The 18,288-nt window shown below is 42.1% G+C and overlaps 1 protein-coding gene across 3 annotated transcripts; it reads left to right on the forward strand.

The window, feature by feature from the left end:
* The first annotated feature begins 12,440 nt into the window (after positions 1-12,440).
* dcun1d4 (DCN1, defective in cullin neddylation 1, domain containing 4) lies at positions 12,441-17,140 on the forward strand. Of its 3 annotated transcripts, none has more exons than XM_084472523.1 (9): positions 12,441-12,483; positions 13,744-13,814; positions 13,930-13,969; positions 14,169-14,256; positions 14,640-14,728; positions 15,214-15,284; positions 15,730-15,821; positions 15,919-16,027; positions 16,910-17,140. In XM_084472523.1, the coding sequence occupies exons 1-9, from the start codon at positions 12,465-12,467 to the stop codon at positions 17,084-17,086; spliced, it is 756 nt and encodes a 251-aa protein (XP_084328649.1). In that variant the 5' UTR covers positions 12,441-12,464; the 3' UTR covers positions 17,087-17,140. The 3 variants fall into 3 exon arrangements, with proteins under 3 accessions (XP_084328649.1, XP_084328650.1, XP_084328651.1); XM_084472524.1 differs by lacking the exon at positions 12,441-12,483 and adding an exon at positions 13,235-13,500; XM_084472525.1 differs by lacking the exon at positions 12,441-12,483 and adding an exon at positions 13,302-13,352.
* The last annotated feature ends 1,148 nt before the right edge of the window (positions 17,141-18,288 follow it).

Raw genomic sequence — 18,288 nt, forward strand, 5'->3', positions numbered from 1 at the left:
ATAGATTCTTCAATGCATCCCGATTCTCTCTAGAACGATTCTGTCTCGATGCAGATAAGTTAATAATTTTTAATTTTAATAATAAAAAAAATATTAATTTGTTCGCCTGCTGCAACATTCTGTTTGCCTGCTGCAGAGCGCTACAGAAAACTCTCCTTTCTGCCTGCGGGTTCTCTGCGCAGAGAACCGACTTTATCCAATATAAAATATTAGATAAGGTAATTCATCTGTTGATTGTCTTTAATGATCATCACAAAAGTAGGAAGTGATTAGCAAACTCTGAGTAGCAAACTCTATATATATTTTTGAAAATCCTGCATGGAAATGTACATAAAAGAAATTGTTGCATCGAGATGCATCGATAATCCTTTTAGAATTGAATCGTTGACCTCTGAATCGGAATCGAATCGTGAAGTGCCAAGAGATTCCCACCCCTCCTGAAGACCTATTTCTGTTGCTAGCTTTCTTTACATCTCTTAAGCTGCGTTCACACCAAAAGCGACTGGGCGACACGACTCCATACAAAGTCAACGTAGAGACGCGCATCAGGTGACTTTTGTCCCTAGAAAAACCTGCGGCGCAACTTGATGAACGGCGCGACATGAACGCCCTGGTATGCGCGAGCGCGTTCACGAGGATTTAGTAGCGCGACACGTTGCTTGAGTTGAAATAATATTTCTAACCCTTTGCCGCGGCAGTCGCGTGACGACAGCCATTCAGTGTTCACTCCCTAAGTGATGTAATGTAACACCCAATCAGCATTCAACCCGCCTGCAGTCCGGAGTGAACCGCAGCATGGAGGAGAAAGGGATTGTTGCTATTTGTGACTCCCAGAGCTCTATATACATTATTATATAATATTATTAGTGCTGTCAGTTAAACGCGTTATTAGCGTTTTAGCGTTAGCGTTAACGCAAACCCGTTTTAACAGCGTAATTTTTTTAAATCACGAGATTAAGGTTTTTTTTTTAATTATTATTATTATTTTTTTTGCCTTTTATTGATGGACAGTGTTACATTACATCCAAATGTGAATGACTGCTCTAAGTGAGAATGTTAGTGTGAAATTGAACACTACAGTATATGTTATAAACATTTGCACAAAGCAAGCCGGTCCACTTTTCCATGTTTATAAGTCCACTTTTCCATGTTTATAAATGAGAAAAAATAATGGTTAAATAATAATGATTCAATATTTTAATAATTTGACAGCACTAAATATTATATAATATAATATCACGGCCAAAAGCTGTGTGCGCCTCCGGATGATATTATGAATAGACTGCGTTGGGTACTCCGACGTCTCTGGTACTTTGACAAAACTCAACTTCCTCATACACGTGTGACTAAATTTGCGTGATAAAACTTCAAATCACAAATCACTACAGCGACTGATTTGTGACTGGTCCCGGGACCAAACTCAGGCGACCAAATTCAGTCAACAACGCAACCAAAGCGGCGTTTGAACGCAGCTTTAGCCGAAACATGGGCAACATATACAGACATATACAGACCCCAGGATCCAAACCGGTCTGTGGATCCTCTCAATCTGGCCTGCAACACAGTGTTTCGAACACATAGACTATACTTGGGTGGGCCACCCAGGTATATTAACGGCCCATGTTAGCATTTTATAATTGTCTTTTTATATCCGTCTGAGGGAATAACACCAGTTGCCATCGATAGTGTTTCCTGTACCTTGAGAATTATTTTTACGGGTAGAATCGTATTTCCCTCTGGAGTTCCACACAATGATTTGCCCTCTCTCACACAAACATGAAAGAGACAACAACGGGCCGTCTGTGAACAGCCCCTCCTCTCTGTGAAAACTCTGGACCAAAAAACTCTGAACCAGGGAGGAAGGATTGTTGTTCCTTTCCCGGCAGAGAAGACGGCTAGCCAAATTCCAGAATAGAATCATACTGGGTCGGGTACTAGTTTTTTGGGTGCCTCATTTGTGTGAAAAAAAGTCTGCAAAAGTTTCCATAAATTTACAAATATCGCAAGTCAGTCCAGTATAGCCAGTATAATACCTGTACTATTTATAGTGCATGTGTGTTAAATTGAGACCAAAGCTGCCCTGGCCACAATTTTTTTTACCTGCTTTTTACTGTTGCAGAGCTAGAGAGATACATTTCTAACAAGCATTTTAATCCATTGGATCATTTTGAAATTTGAGAGTTCTGATATAATTCCTTTTTTGTTTGGCTTTTGTTTACGGCCGGGTACTTCATCTATTGTGTCGAAATATACAGGAGGATACCGGTGATCAGGTCTCCAGTTCCCAGTGTCAGATTGCTGTAATTCGGATATATACCTGTTAATGATCCTATATCTTTCCAACTTACAAAAAACAAATAAAGCCCCGACCCTCCACCCCATGTTCAATGTGTGGCCCTTCGCTTACTTTATCCAAGTTTGGAAGAAAAACAAAAATACCCCCCGCCCCCCCCCCCCCCCCCCGTCACAGACCCATCTATACACGTACAACAGGTTTAAGACGGCCGTGGAATAGGAGTTGAGAATTTCACAATGTCTGCCACAAAAGAAGTGTTCAACCTCTTGGTACATATTGGTTCAGAATGCGGCAGGGCAACAATGCCGACAACATTCACCAGTGAGATGGTTCCCACAGCTCAGTCGCTGGGCTCCAGACGAAGCCCGACCACAGAGAAGCATAAAAGCGGCAAAGTTGCGCGGCGTACCTTGAGGCCATAGAGGAGCGGCTGGAACTGGCAGGAAGTGGTGTCTTCAGTCGGCACTGCACAACTTCCTGAAACAGACAGAAACCCACAGATCCCTGCCTATGAGCATGTACAGAGAACATTTATTGAAATGATAAAGCTCACACACGCATCTCTGGTCATCATCAGTTATACAATTATATGAGTCATAGAGCTCATCCTGTATGAACCGTCCTCTTGAAGCGCTCCTGCAAAACCACAACATTTGATAAGAATCTGATCTCTGGGAGTAGACCAATAGAGAAGAGGTACCTCTTCCTTGTTGACAAAAGCAATGAAATGCTGGACTGGACATAAGACTTGTAAGCAAAAAAATAATAATGGGAAAGTATGTTTTCAAGGACTCAAGAAAAGCAAAGAATATCATTATGACACAACCAGGCTGAATGTGCCAGCTAATATAAATGACAAGGGATTTGACCTGGTCAAGGTGGCAGAACACAAAGAGTCATCCAGGCCCTGACTATATATATATATATATATATATATATATATATATATATATATATAATTATATTTAATTATATTTCTGACGTAGAAAAATGATCCATCTCCTAGGAAGCTAGATAGAATGGTGCCTCTACTTGTGAAGCAGCGCCACGCTGGTTCCTATAACTTGTATAGCACAGCAGCACTGACACGAAGCTGCTGGCTTCAGCTCCTACATGATGCTGCACGAGTCTAAATAGCCCGGAGCCGCTAGCTCTAAATGGAACCCTGCTAGCAGAATGGTACCTGAATGGTACCAGTACCTCTGACTTCACCACAGCAATGCTAGCTCAAGCTTGGTGTGCTCTGGACTGGGCCAGAAGCATGAGATTAGAAACTCCTTCTGATCAAAGGACTAATCTCAAGATTAACCACAACATCCAAAATGGCGTTGCATAAGGCATCACAACATCATGCCCATCCAGTTTCCCATATTGCCATGCCTGAGAAGGTCATGAAGCCATGTCAGACATGCAAAGCAGCTCATCAGAAGCAGCACTAAGGGGTTTGGGAGAGGGGTAAAATCAGCATCCCTTTTAGTCCCAGCCCCGGCTCTACCAAACCATCCCGTCTTCACCAAAACCTTCCTGTCTTCTCCTGCTCAATCCTCCAAGAAATACATAAACTACTATTTCTAACTGGTTGATCCTGTGGGACTTAAAAGTAAGAGTTAGTTTGACATCACACCAAGGATGGCCCTTTAGTCTGAATCTATACATCTCTACTGTCTCAGTGGGACTAAACAGATAGAGGTAGAAGAGCAGTGGGGTGAGTCAGAGACCACAGCCTTAGCAAACTAACATAGAATAACATACACTCAGCTGTTGACCCGAGTGGGAAAAAACCTAAAGCTCACACACACGCATTAAGTAACATACAGCACCCATTCCAAATAAGAAGGAAGGAAGATTGACTTTCTCAGACACACTTGTATACCCATCAAGTTATCACACCGATATGGCGTGTGAATCACACCAATGACTTCCTGTTCCAGCTCAGCAACTCACAGTAAACGCATGACCAGAGGAGACTGGCTGCAGAAGGAGCAGAACTCAGACTAAGCCTCAGCCCTATATATAGACACATAAACATACAGCCACAATTTAAATACTACAAGAAATCCAAAGAATTTCATCCAATTTCTTAAACTAACGCATACTGGGTGGTCAGTCTAAGTGGTTGTTTTTGGGAGTTGTTTTAACAGTGAACAAACACACACAAACAACACAACGATGATTAATGGATTACAGAGAGGTACTGATCCTATCAATGGTTAACTGGAGTTTACTTAGAATTACCTGGCAGCCAGGTCTCTGCACGCAACAGACTGCCGCAGAGGTACCCTAGCCAGTAATACTGAGCCAGCCCTGACACGCATAGACAGGCTATCTAGAGTGGACACTCACTCCTCACTATAACCCTATGTTCTTGGAAAGACTAATAATGCTTGAAGTGCACTCCACCCTGCCAGAACAAGATTAAAGATTCACATTATGTTTCACTTTGCCACAAAATAAAACAACAGACAGGGGGCAGGTAGAAAGGGTAACAACCTTATGCGGGGGATGTCTGTTAAAGTTTACTGGCCCCTATCCATGGCAAACCACGAAGCTATGTGATATAAAGCCAGCAGGACAAAGGGATGATAACCAGCCTTCGTATGGTTCCCTCGCTGAACCAAATGACAGACTAGCTCCTGATTTAATCACTACCTCTGGAGAAAACTGAAATATCTCCCAACTACTGACAGGAAAGGAGTTCACATTAGCTTCCATAGCTCACCTCCAACTAGCACCTTTTAACATACAGGTTTTAATAGCTACAGGGTTAACACAACAAGTGCACACACAGAGTGGACGTAAAGATAGCCGAGAGGGATGGGCGTTTCAGGAAGAATTTGCTTGAGGAAAAGACGGGGTGGTTTCTCTGGTACAGTCCGACCAAAGCCAAGAATAATCATCCTCAGAAGGCCTCAATTATAGGGTTATTTGTGGCTAAAGTCACTCTGCTCAACTACACAGCTTCCAAACTAAAAAAGGCAAACAAAAGTAAAGTAAGCACAGGTTTAATAAGCTGTGTTAGACGTGTCTAATGAAAGGCACTTTCAGGCAAAAGTTCATTAGAGTTCATTAGTTTGACCATTAGAATGTCCAGTCAAGGCACTTCTAGATACTTATTACACAGTAATGCAAATCATTGTCCTAACCTTTGAGGACATCCATTTGCCTGGCTGCTTCCTAATTAGACTGGTTGTTTTGAAGACGAATATAAGATGGATCATCGGTGTGAATATGGCATTGATAAATCAACATAGCATTTAAGTGTGGCATCAGTTCAAGCTGTAATCATGTGCAGCGTGCATATGTAAGTTGAGACTGATCTTCCAACCAGGAATGCATACTATTACATGTGTACATGAACATTGTGATCCATAAAATGTATGCATACAAACCTCAATCCAAAACCTCCAATACAATCCAGACTACAACATCTCTGGGAAAGAGATATTGGACGTTGTAGACCTATGTCATCATTAACACAGACATGTTACACAGTTTTACAAATACACCAACTCATTACCACAGGGGGAAATACACTGACTGAAGAGCCAGTGCGGTTTTCACGCCCAGCACTGGACTCTGCTCTGGCACCATTTAACACAAAGTGGGACATCGTCCCCGAGTACCGTGGCAGACAGTTAGAAAAAAAAAAAAAGATGTGCCTTGCAGTGCTTTGCACCTGAGGCAATAGGCACAGTACAAGACTGACACAAGCTCAGGGGCAGTGACCACAAGGAGATGAGTATTCACCAGCTCTTTTGATTATGTCATGCATGTGCTAAACTGTGCCATAGATGATTGAGATCAGATTGGTGAACTTACTTTGGACACTCATAAGGCTATAAAATATAGCCACTACCCACACAGTAGGATAAAAGCACAGGCTTAGATGGTGTAGAGTTGACCTATATGAATCTATGACGCAGGTCTTCTAACACAGTGGTTTTCTCCAATGTGTTTCAGAGGAGCAATTGACGTATGGTTAAAACAAAAAGCCTGAAACTATACTTGTGTGTAATACACACAAAGTAGTACATAAGCCAGTAGAAATCACTACTACATGCCACGGAATGCAGATGCTCCACAACCATCCATCGCGGGGCGGTATAAATACAACAGCCCTAAAACTATCTTTACTTCATAGAGCACAATTATAGTACTTACATTTGCCTTGCCTTTTTCAGTGTACCCCAAAATTACATAGCTATGGGAAACAAATCTTAATCTGAGTGCTTGCCAACGTCAACCTCGAATCATTCAAATTACCCTGAGCTTTTGCAAAGGGAACTAAATTCTGAGTTTATAGTTTGTCTTTCACAATTTCTCAAACTGTCACTGTGGTCACAGGACCAAGCATTGAGGAAATGTGCTCGCTCTTCAGCTCTGGGGTTAATGATTTAGCTTTGAACAAAGACACACAGACAGATGGACATGCACCTGGACACGATCACTTGGCCTAGCTTTAGATAAGACATAATTTGCTGCATAACGAAAGCAATTATCACGTCTCTAAAGCAATATCCCAAAAGACGGTTGAGGCTGAATGATTTCCCGTTAGCGGTGCAGATAAGAAAGTGTATGAGGACGGCAGCAGCAGGTGGTGGTGCAGAGAACCAGGCGGTCCTTGTGTCACCGTCTGGGTAAGAGAAGATGACAGAATTGGGCCAGAGGACTGTAAGTCAATGCGTTTCAAATAGTTCCCGTCGAACAGACTAGGTATATTGGACTGTCACTAGTACCACAAACTATTAGTATTCCATCACAAAGGTCAAGGCAACACTATTTGCTGTATACTAAGACTATGAGACAATATAAATTAATTCAACGCACAACCTTTTCGAGGCCCGTTGCTATCTCATTTGATGCACCCTTTTTTTTTATGCACCCTTAGTGAACCCTTTTTAAAGCATATTCAGGTAAAAAGTAACACAAAAAAAAAAACACAATATTATTATTAAGAGTATTTTTCCATGAACAAAATGTGTGGCACTATTATACAACAACGTTAAAGATATAAAAGATATATATAACTCTCACTGAGCACTATTTGAAGGTGGACTTGGAGTCATGAAGATGATCATTTAATAATAATGCAACATTAATAATAATGTTTAGCACATAATAAGCATTCTGTGGGTCAGTCCTTTCACACAATTACATAATAGTTTTAGGGGGCAAACAACACAAACTGCTGAGTTAACAGTTAATCCTACACATTTCATCCATCATGCCATTAATGTCCTACCAGATTAAACCCCACACACACGCTCATGGTGACTGGAATTATGGCTTGGATAATCGCAGATTGCCATCTGCAATCTAGAAGGGATTCCCCTCCGAGTGTGGTGGATGTGGAAGTGCGTGTACCAGGGCACACATGTCACACATCTGACATCAGGAGCTTATCTCTGCTAGGAGCAGAACCGTGGAGGCAGTGGTGACGTGAAACAGATAGTTCAGAAGAAACCACATGTCATCATCATTATCATGTTTCAAACTGTCTCATCTTAGTAAGGGTGAGTGATTGTAGTCCGCTAGCACCTGCACATCAGTGTTGGCACATAACAGGAAATAATGACAGCCTATGCAGAAAGGTACTGCGAATGACATCACATCATCATCATCATATCAGCAAGAAAACAAGGATTAAGGTACAACTGCCATCACATCAAAACTTGAAAGATTGAGCATTTAGTTTGAGATCCATAGAAAAAAAAAAAAAAACAAGATACAGCACCATGCACTATGCAGCTATATCCAACTTGGTTTGTACAAATCCAGCACCTCACGGCAGACGGGATAGAGTATCTGTGGCCAAGCTTCTATCCGACAGAGCAAGAACAAACGTGTCATTGTGTGTCTCCAAACACAACAATCTAGTGTTATGAGGAAGGCCTGGTGTAGAGCTGACAGCTCTGTCTCTCTCTCCGACTCTTGTTATTTCAACATGCAAAACAGCTGCCTTGCTTGGGCATGTTTTTGATGTGGGAGTTAAGGCATTCATAGTTACATTTAAAACCATCAGGGTGGACATACGTGTTTTGTTCCCTTATGGCTGACCGGAAAATTAAAACGACCTAGTACCTACCATGGATTACTCCACTAGACACTCAAAACCGAATATTCCATGCTCCATAATATGTGTAATGTTTGATACATATACTTAGTAAGTTGCCTATTCCTTGCTTTTACAAGTTCACGCTGTATTCCCGTGGGATTTGTTTAGTAGTTAGAAAGGGTTGAAATGGCATTGAAAGGACTACTACCTTGAAATACCACTGCCTTTTGAAACCGATAAATTCAGACAACTATGTGACGCTGGCTACAACACACTTTCACATACTTGGCCTTTATGTCCACGGCCAGCCTTTGGACACGTCTGGTCGGGATTGTTAAGACCTTATTGTACGCAAGGGGAAAGTATGGACAGCCATGGGACCCGCTCGAGTGCAGTTGTAAACTGAACGCTAACCTACGCTAGCCTTAAGTTAGGTTAGCCGCTAGCCTGGTGTTGATACTGTGCGTCGCTAGCTGGTGAAAACACACACTAGACAGTGTACCGGTTGTCACTCGGGGAACCGACGACGCAGCCCCGGCACGCCGTTCCACGGTGGGTTCGGTGCCTTTGGTGAAGTAACGACATCGATGGGATAAGTACAAATCACAGCGGTCCTTACACGTTAGCTTGCAGGATAGCACGGCAGCTAGCCGAAGCTAGCAGGCTGGGGGGGATCCACACTCCCCTCTGCCTACCCCCCCACCACCCCCCCTCCGTTTAGCATGCTAAACAACGCTATCCAGTTTAGGGTGCTAACGGTACTACTACACCTCACCGAGACACTTCAGGTGTGTCATCGTTCACCGGGTTTGACAGGAGTTGATGCTGCACTCGGTTACACAGTGCCGTTTATTCTCATTAAGTGAACAATGTTACTCACAACTTTTCGTCTCCTCCTCGTCGTCTTCTTCTTCTTCTTCTTCTTCTTCTTCCTTTTCGCTCTAGCTAGATAGCGGGACGAGGGTACAGCGAAACGGTTATTTTCATTTTGACCAAACAAGCGTCGATGTTTTGGCCCTCCTCCAGGGAAGGGTTGGCGATGGGGAGGTGTGATTTCTTTCCTCCGCCCGGGGTTTGTGGTTGGAGAGCGCCGCTGTCAAACCACCGAACGCCAGGGCCCCGCCTCCTTCCATACAATTGGCTGTCCTCGTCTGCGACTCCGTGCGATGGGATGTTCTGTTTAGCAAAACGCGTGACACTCAAATAACTCTTCGGAAAGATGCTCGTTGATTGGGTAAAAAAATTGGGATTGGGTTGTGTCCATGGCCCGAACAGATAATTATTATTTTTTTCATTCTATTTCAATCACCACCTCAGCCACCTCAATAATCCATCACATGACAATGTAACCATCGTTGAAAGTGCATTGCAATGCACTGTGCTTGCGTTAAACATACTCTAATGTTATGCTCATATATTTATATAACGCTATATTACTGTTTTGGTGAGCTATATTCCCTTTTAAAAGGAAAATAAATGTGTTATAAACAACAATAATAATTTACAACTGGGTGTAGACCTACTCTATGTTGGGTACATTGTCCTTTATCTTTCGCTTAATTCCTTTTTAATCATGTTGTTATATTCCTTGAACACATATGGTGACAGCATCGACATTCAGAACACTATACCATCAATACTCGGGCATCTTATCTAGGCCATGACTAAATGGACAATGGCCCTCTCTTGTGGTTTTATTTTGTATGGACTATGGAGTCTATTTAAGGATGTGTATGTGATGCACATCCTCGGTGTGTCATCTGCATTACAGTAAAATAAGGAACATCAATCAAAAGACATTTACAATATTTATATCTATTGCATATACAATGACAATGTTAAACATGATACATGTTAAACATCATACACCTTCTTCATGGCTGTAAATCAAATGTGAGACTATTAACCAACAATGTATGTGTGTGTGTGTGTGTGTGTGTGTGTGTGTGTGTGTGTGTGTGTGTGTGTGTGTGTGTGTGTGTGTGTGTGTGTGTGCGTTTGTGCGCATGTGTTTCAAGTTTATTCAAGTCATGTGCATTTATAGAACAATGATCTGCAGTCATTAATGGTAATGAAATTCTTGGGTTGTGTGTGTGTGTGTGTGTGTGTGTGTGTGTGTGTGTGTGTGTGTGTGTGTGTGTGTGTGTGCCTGTGTGTATTTTACATCCAACTGGGCTGTTTTTTTTTTCTGTAATGGTAACTGGAGTTTGTTTTTTGCATTCCTCACACACATGGTGGCATTGTCTCTGAGTGAGATGGAATTACAACCACAGTTCCGAACATCAATGTGATCATCAAGCACTCATGTAATAGTCTCAATATCTGAGCTGAAAAGCTCAAAGAGCTACTTTTTGTAATAATTATCACTTCTGTGGGTTTTGTTTCTGGGGACCCTTTCATTTCAATACAAAATGATTTGATTAACTGTTATAATGGTTATAATACTAATGAATGACTTGGACTTTGCTGTTGATATCTGACCCAGCAGGTGTCTATGTAGGATTCTTCTCTTGGTGAAGCCCAGGATTCCCGCCATTCCAGAGAATAACCATCTGATTACTTCCTCACACTATCTATCTAAACACATTGAGTAACCTTGTCATTCGATTAGTAATAATTTGACAAGGGTTTATGATACAAATTATCTCTATAAAGTAATCATAAAAAAAGATTTTAAAAAAATGCACTTAGATAATCAACCTTGACCTAAGGGGATTTTTCTATTAACTTCATACTAACCTTACTGTGGGGGTATGAATGTTGTTTTACTCCATCGCAAAGAAGAGATGATATGCCTATAGTCTGTCTCATATGAAGGTAAAAATAAATAAATAGTAGAGGACAATTTTTGTTTTCCCACAGCGTTGTTTCAAGAAGATGCATGAGGAAATACATGGACAGGTGAATACCTGTGCACACCTCTCCATACTTAATAGAATAATAACTAACTCTTTGATTAAAATTAAGAAGTCATTATGGTAAATTAAGACAAATTGTATTTAATAAATTGCTACAGCTTGTGTATACAATGTTTGTATTTTGTATATGTTGTAGACATTCCTAAAGACAAGAATGTGCCACAATTCCTGCCTTCCCGCTGCTCCTGATGAGAACTCAAAAGTCCACATTACGTCATGATACAATTAAAGGGAGGTTATGATTGAAAGAACTAAATATCTTTAAGCTAAAAATCTCTGCTGTTACATATTCTAACCAATAGGTGTCATTAAGTGGACGAGCGCAGTGATGCACTTTTAGTTAGAGTAAATAGAGAACAAGGTCCCCATGATTTATAGAGTTTGATGTTCATGGAGTAGATGCATTGTTTCTAAATTATTCTGCCCTAGCTAGGATATTATAGTATATTATAGGACGCTATACACCCATTTGATAAAGAGCTGTTATACTAGTTGGTGTAATTACAAGTTCCTTTCCAATGACGTCCTCAATATTATTTTGTAATTCCTATCTATACTAAGTATTCTGGAATATAAAATTGACGACAATCTACGTGGAAAAACCCCAAAGAAGGCTGTTTAAAGGCTTTAAAAGGTATTACTCACTGGCTACTGGGCCCCTAAAAACACATTCTAAAGCACCTGAGGTAGAGAGTCTTCGGTTTCGCCTGTTGGCTGGATGAATGTGGAGGCCAGATTGTGATGGACACAAGAGGCACTGGCCAAACCATGGGGGCCAAACACCCCCACTTGCCTCCTGGCTGACATTTCAAATCAACCCAAACAGTGGCTCCACACGGTAAGGTCATTGTGACTAAATTGGCCAATGACATTGTGTCGTGGGCTGGTGTTTCTGCTTACACGAGGAAACGCTGCTTTCTGACGGATCCATACAAGTTCACTCACCAATGAATGGTTGCAGTGGGACAGCCTGTTTGGGTATGCCGACCTGTCAGATTACTTCATGGGAGGGCTGCTTTTCTTTGTCTACCTCCTATTTAAAGGACACGTCTGCCAGCCAATCAGAGAACAGCGAAGGAGGACCCAGAAGACTGGTTTTCCATTCTAAATCAACGATGGGCGTGGTTAAGATTGATTTGTCCCGCCCACTGGCCGGTCTGCGGACTTCCCACAGACAGTTGTATGTTTCATAAAAATGCACTCTGATGCGGCAAGTAAGTAGTAACGTTACAGCGTCTTTTGATGGCTATAATTTTGCACGCAGTGGGGGTACAGCGTTTATCCCATACAGCTTGCCAGCTGCTCTGCGTTCCCACGTATTTTGTGCTTCTGTGCAAGCGGATAACGGACGGATTCTGTGCTGTCCTCTTGCTATTTGCAGTGTTATTCTGGGGCCGACAACAAAGAAGAATAGTGTGATTTGAGGTTGCTTGATCGTGCAAGGGGATAGTTTGTCTTTCCGAAGTACATGTTTCATGTAGCATTTGCAATGTTCAGTTGAACATAGCTTGCGTTAAATTTGTCAATATCTGCGGCCATGATCGATGCAGTCGTTTGATTAATTGATACTGTATGCGTCAGAGGAAACTTGTTAACTACCTAATGCCAGTGTATATCGGTCGATTCCCCAGCAAGCTGCGTAAAATAGGCGATAATGAAAATTGTGACGCAGTTTTGTGTAACATCTTTAAATGTCTGCTGCAGCATTAGTGCTTCTTTCCACGCCACTTTGCATCACTTGCCAGCAAAGGTCGTTGCAATACATAAATGTTAAGCAGTGCACAATGTTGTGTTTTTCTGAAACACTGCAAAATGCATTCAATCAGTAAAGGTGAGTGTTAGTGGGGAGCGGGGTTGTGAATGAAATAATTATTTTTGTCAGACTTGGGGCTTGTAGTTTTTATTCTTCAGCCGTCGCTTCGTTTTTACGGCCTCTTTTAAAGGAAATGAACTACAACGCCCATAGCCCCAACTCTCCAGATACTTTGTAAACTCTTTGCAAGTTGAGCGTCCGCACTGCTATTTTAGGTGTGCAGCTAGCGCTATGAAGTCAGCGATGTCTTTTTTTGTCTTCGGTTGAGCCGTAAGAATCAATGCTGCTATCATGGTTTACCGATGTTTGATCACATCTGATTAGATGCCACAATAATATAGGGCGATTTGGTAGCTTGTCTGAGCAAAAAACTGGCTTGGCGTATATTGCGAAGAGAGCGGACATACCTTCTCAAAATGTATGACTGTTATATTTATATACACATTTAACACTTGAGTATGAGCTTCATAATTGATATTTGCCTGTTGTACATTGTGGTGGTTGACGGAAAGGTCTTTACTTCTTGATACATCGGGTTGGATAGCTCTAACTAGAGATAGACGTATAGCTGTATAGCTTCACTGTAGCTGAATTTTCCAAATGCCAATGGATGTCATGGACTTACGACGGCGTTGTTGATTTTGTTTTGTTTCCTTTTTAGATTTTCAGCTCAACACCCATTTGTCTACACTGGCCAGCATCCATAAGATCTACCACACCCTACATAAGCTGGTAAACATAAAAAAAAAAAAACATTGGTAAACATAGCTTGTGTGTGTGTGTGTGTGTCCGTCCATGCATGCATGCATAAAATAGAATAACTGTTTGTCTATCACACTTTCTTTAGAACCTGACTGAGGACATTGGACAGGAAAGCCACCAATCAGGTAATAAGATAAACATTGTGCACATTCCCCCATGCCATTACTCTTCTATTACATGTATCATGGTAGGCTTAACATGCTACATGTCTTTACCTTTTCCATGAAATGCATCATGGCTAGCTGAGCATGCTAAATGGTTTTAACTTTGCTACCGCATATGTTTACCTGAACATGCTTTACGCTTGCGATCCTCTTCCCCTAGTGTGTTGTCTCCGCGCCATGCCTCCCAGGAAGAAAAGAAGACCATCTTCTGGTGAGGACATGTCTGCCAAGAAGAGTCGACAGGACAGGTAGGACCCACGGCGCAGTACCTACCAGTACCTCACCTGGTACACCCCATCTCCGACTGTTGCCTACATACCGTTACGTGATTGTGGCTACATCCAAACACAACCATGCCTACCCCACCACTTATAGCTCACATATTACCTCCTATAAACCAGCTTACACCCCATATTGTATCACACACTAGCCGCTACACTCCATCTACACCTCCACTTAAAGCATACACCCATTACCCTTGGCTACACCCCAGACCCTTACAGTCCACAGTTTACTTACTGTGGTCTTACAGTCTACAGTCTACTTTGCCTAATAAGTAGTGACTGAGTGAAATGATCCTAAGCTCTTGGTGGTTGAGGAAGTAACAAACACGTACTCATGTCATGCACAGTGTTTTCAGGAAACAGGAGTCCACCCAGATCCGTGAGGAGGAGCTGTTCTCCAGCAAGAGGTGTCTAGAATGGTTCTATGAATACGCAGGTACAGCCTTTACGTCGTACACGTCATGCACATACATGGCTTCTTCCGGTCTTATCACAGTATGCAAGTATGTGTGCATGTATTGCATGTGATAAACTGCATGGTTGACATAGGATTTCTTTGATCCGTACAAAGAAAACCTATCATGTTTCCGTCTACTCCCATGTTTCATTCCACTCCCAGCAGAAAGGTACGGGTTCAGTCCCTGTGTGTCTGCAGCCTGACCTTTCTACTTAAGCTTTTGTTACTTAGTTGGCGCGTGCCTTGTCTTATGATTTTTATTGCTCAGTTCTACTTTTTACTGTGAATTTGATCAATGAAAAGTGTCTTCTTGAATCAAACATGTAGGCTTCCTTGAACAAGATGCCCCTTTACCCCAACCTGTTTCTTAAAGACTGTATCCGAGGTCACTGCAAATAGCTTTGGTGAAAAGATAACTAACTAAATGTTAATAATGGTACTAATACTGGTGGTTTGTTGAACAGGCTGTGATGACGTTGTGGGCCCAGAGGGTATGGAGAAGTTCTGCGAGGATATCGGAGTGGAACCAGAGAATGTACGTACCGTCCTGCTGATTGCTAGACTTCCATGACAGTCAGCATAAAATACCATGCCTTTAAAGGGCCCCCAAATGAACCACCAGGTGGGAGGCTTATAAGCCATTTCAAGGTCTATCTCTTTGTGGCATAACAAGTGGGAGTGTCCACTCTGAGGTATGATGGACAAATCAATGCAGTCTACCAAGTAGTTTCACATTATGACGTCAACAATAGATAGATTCTAAAATGGCTTGTAATGGCTTAACGCGACACCTGGTGGTAAAATAGGTGCCTTTTATGTATGGTACTTGGGTTCTACGATTTAAGCTGAAAGACCTGTTCCTACCTAGCCGTGCAGTGTAGGTTTAAAAAAGTCATCGCCCGTCTTATTTTTTTCATCCTTAATTGTCATATACAGTATCTCCTGTCTCAGTCAATCACACAACTCTGCTGGTTTTCAAGGTGGTCATGTTGGTTTTGGCGTGGAGGCTGGACGCTCAGAGCATGGGTTACTTCACCCTACAGGAGTGGCTGAAAGGAATGAGCTCCCTGCAGTAAGTCCTTCTCCTGTCGGCCCGTCCCGTTGGGGCTATGTCTCTTTGCTACGTGGCCACAAGCTATGCCTGGTTCTCTCCTTTCCTCTGCCGTCAGGTGTGACTCCACGGAGAGCCTAAGGAACTCTCTAGACCACCTGAGGTCTGTGTTGAACGACACCACCAGCTTTAAGCTTATCTACAGATACGCCTTTGACTTTGCACGGGTGAGTCCAGGAGATCCTGTCCTACATGTGATGCTGTATTTCATACTGATCTAATTGATCAAATGAATTCATCAGGTTTAATTCTAGATAATCTTTCACTTACGATCCTATAAAGCCCAGTCAATCATCAGTCAGTAGGTTGAATCACTCTCATTGTAATTCTACACTTTCAGTGTAATTTCCAGCCTGTTATGGGTTGAAAATGGCCTTGTATACTTTTCTTAGACAAAAGCTATGGTGGAATACTTTATTACCCAGCCAAACTTGAACAATGCGATTTCACGCCATGAACCAAAATAACACCGCAGTAACAGGTCTTTGCTAAACAACACCTCTGTGATCTCTGGCTTAATATGTTTACACACATAGCAGAGCGTTCGATTTTTTTTTTGTTCCAATTGACTTTCCAAGTCAGAGCTTATCATGTTCACAGCCTGTTTTTGTTGACACAACCTGGCTTGGCTGCGATTAGTGTGAAGCGCCATCCGTTCAGGAGAACCTCTCAGCCATTCTCTCACTATTCTCTCACTATGAGATCAACATGCGCATGTGTTTTGGGTTTTCCATTATGCAGCAAGGTTGTGATATGTGTGATGGAGTGTAATTTAGGAGCTAGGGATGTTGTGATTGGTTGAATGTGAGGTGTATGTAAGAGCTAGGGGTACTTTGATTGGTTGACTGAGAGGTCTATGTGAGAGCTAGGGGTGCTTTGATTGTATGTTACACTGAATTGTTGCTCAGTTGATGTAACTGTCTTCATCAAAAGCTAATTATAATATATCAACAAAACAAACCTCAAAATAACTAAGAATATACGTAGCCTTTTGATCTATGATAAGAGGTATTGGAGGTTTTAAGACGCATTCTTTTCTTCTATTACAGGAAAAAGATCAGAGAAGTTTGGACTTGAACACAGCCAAGTGCATGCTGGGACTTCTCCTGGGGAAGACGTGGCCCCTGTTCCCTGTGTTTAATCAGTTTCTAGAGGTAAGGGCCTTGAAACGTGTTCAAGTGCCCCCAGAAGCATTGCGCCACACATGCCTCATTGCACCTCAGTAATCATAGGTTTGAATGAATGTCATTATTATACCTTGTGTGTGTATGTATATATGTATATATATATCTATATATACTATATATTGGTTCGCATGGGTGTCATATTATACCTCGTATATCAGTGGCGATTTCTCTAAGACTGCAAGGGAAGCTCAGCTTCCCCTAAAATTTCAAATGAAATGGTCAAATATATACTGTTGTGTAACATTTCATTGACTAAAAATGCGTTAGAACACGTCCATCTCGAGGACGAGTTCGTTCAGAATCAGCTGCTTATCGCAGTCGACTGACTCGATTTCCTTCTCATACACTCCCGTAGCGCCACAGTGCATTTGCATGTTGAAGCTCAGCGTCCATCCACTTCAATGGGGCTGCATAGAACAGCTTTGTTTTTAGTGCATCAAAAGTCGATGTCATTGAATAATGCTGCAATTATGTCCCTCCCACAGACGCTCAGCGTCTCTGGGGGTGAATGGAGGAGTGGGCTGGCCTGGACGCTGGGCTTCTGCGTGATGATTGGAGGGTCTGCGAAAGACTCAGTTGCCGTTTGATTGACAGCGATTTTGAACTATAAAAAGTCGCCGGAGCTCTCTTCATTCCTCAGTCCATCGCGGATTTTGCAAGCGAGTTGAAAGACGACACTGCAACCTATTCTTGATATTTGCTTGGCTAGACAATTTTCATTGTACGTTTCATACACTTATTCACACAATTCCTTGCTTGACAGGGAAAGCTGTGTGATCTTCTTGGTGTTCCTTAAAGACATGAGTTGGACAGTGCAATGCCTCAGCTTTACAAACTGCTCATTAGTGCAACAATTGGAGATACATCTGCAGGTGTAGAAAGGAGCTTCTCCTGTTTAAAGCAGCTCAAGTCGTACACCTAACGCAATGGACCAAGGCCGTTTAAGCAGCCTAGCTCTGCTGGCCATTGAGAGGACACTGGTCAAGTCACTGGAAAAAACAGCTAGTTGGTATGACGTTATGGCTCTCTGTTTCCTTGAAAAGGAACAGAGAGCATAATTTTACATATACATAAATTGACAATTTACATGATGTAGGCCGAAAATGAGCTTCCCCTCTTTGAAAGACCCCAGCAGCCGCCACTGTCGTGTGTGTATGTATATATATATAAGTATATATATATATAGGTTCTCATGGGTGTCATATTATACTGCAGATCAGCATGGGTTCACACAATCCACC

Source organism: Micromesistius poutassou, assembly GCF_964030765.1.
Source record: "Micromesistius poutassou genome assembly, chromosome: 9".
In the NCBI taxonomy this organism is placed as follows: Eukaryota; Metazoa; Chordata; class Actinopteri; order Gadiformes; family Gadidae; genus Micromesistius; species Micromesistius poutassou.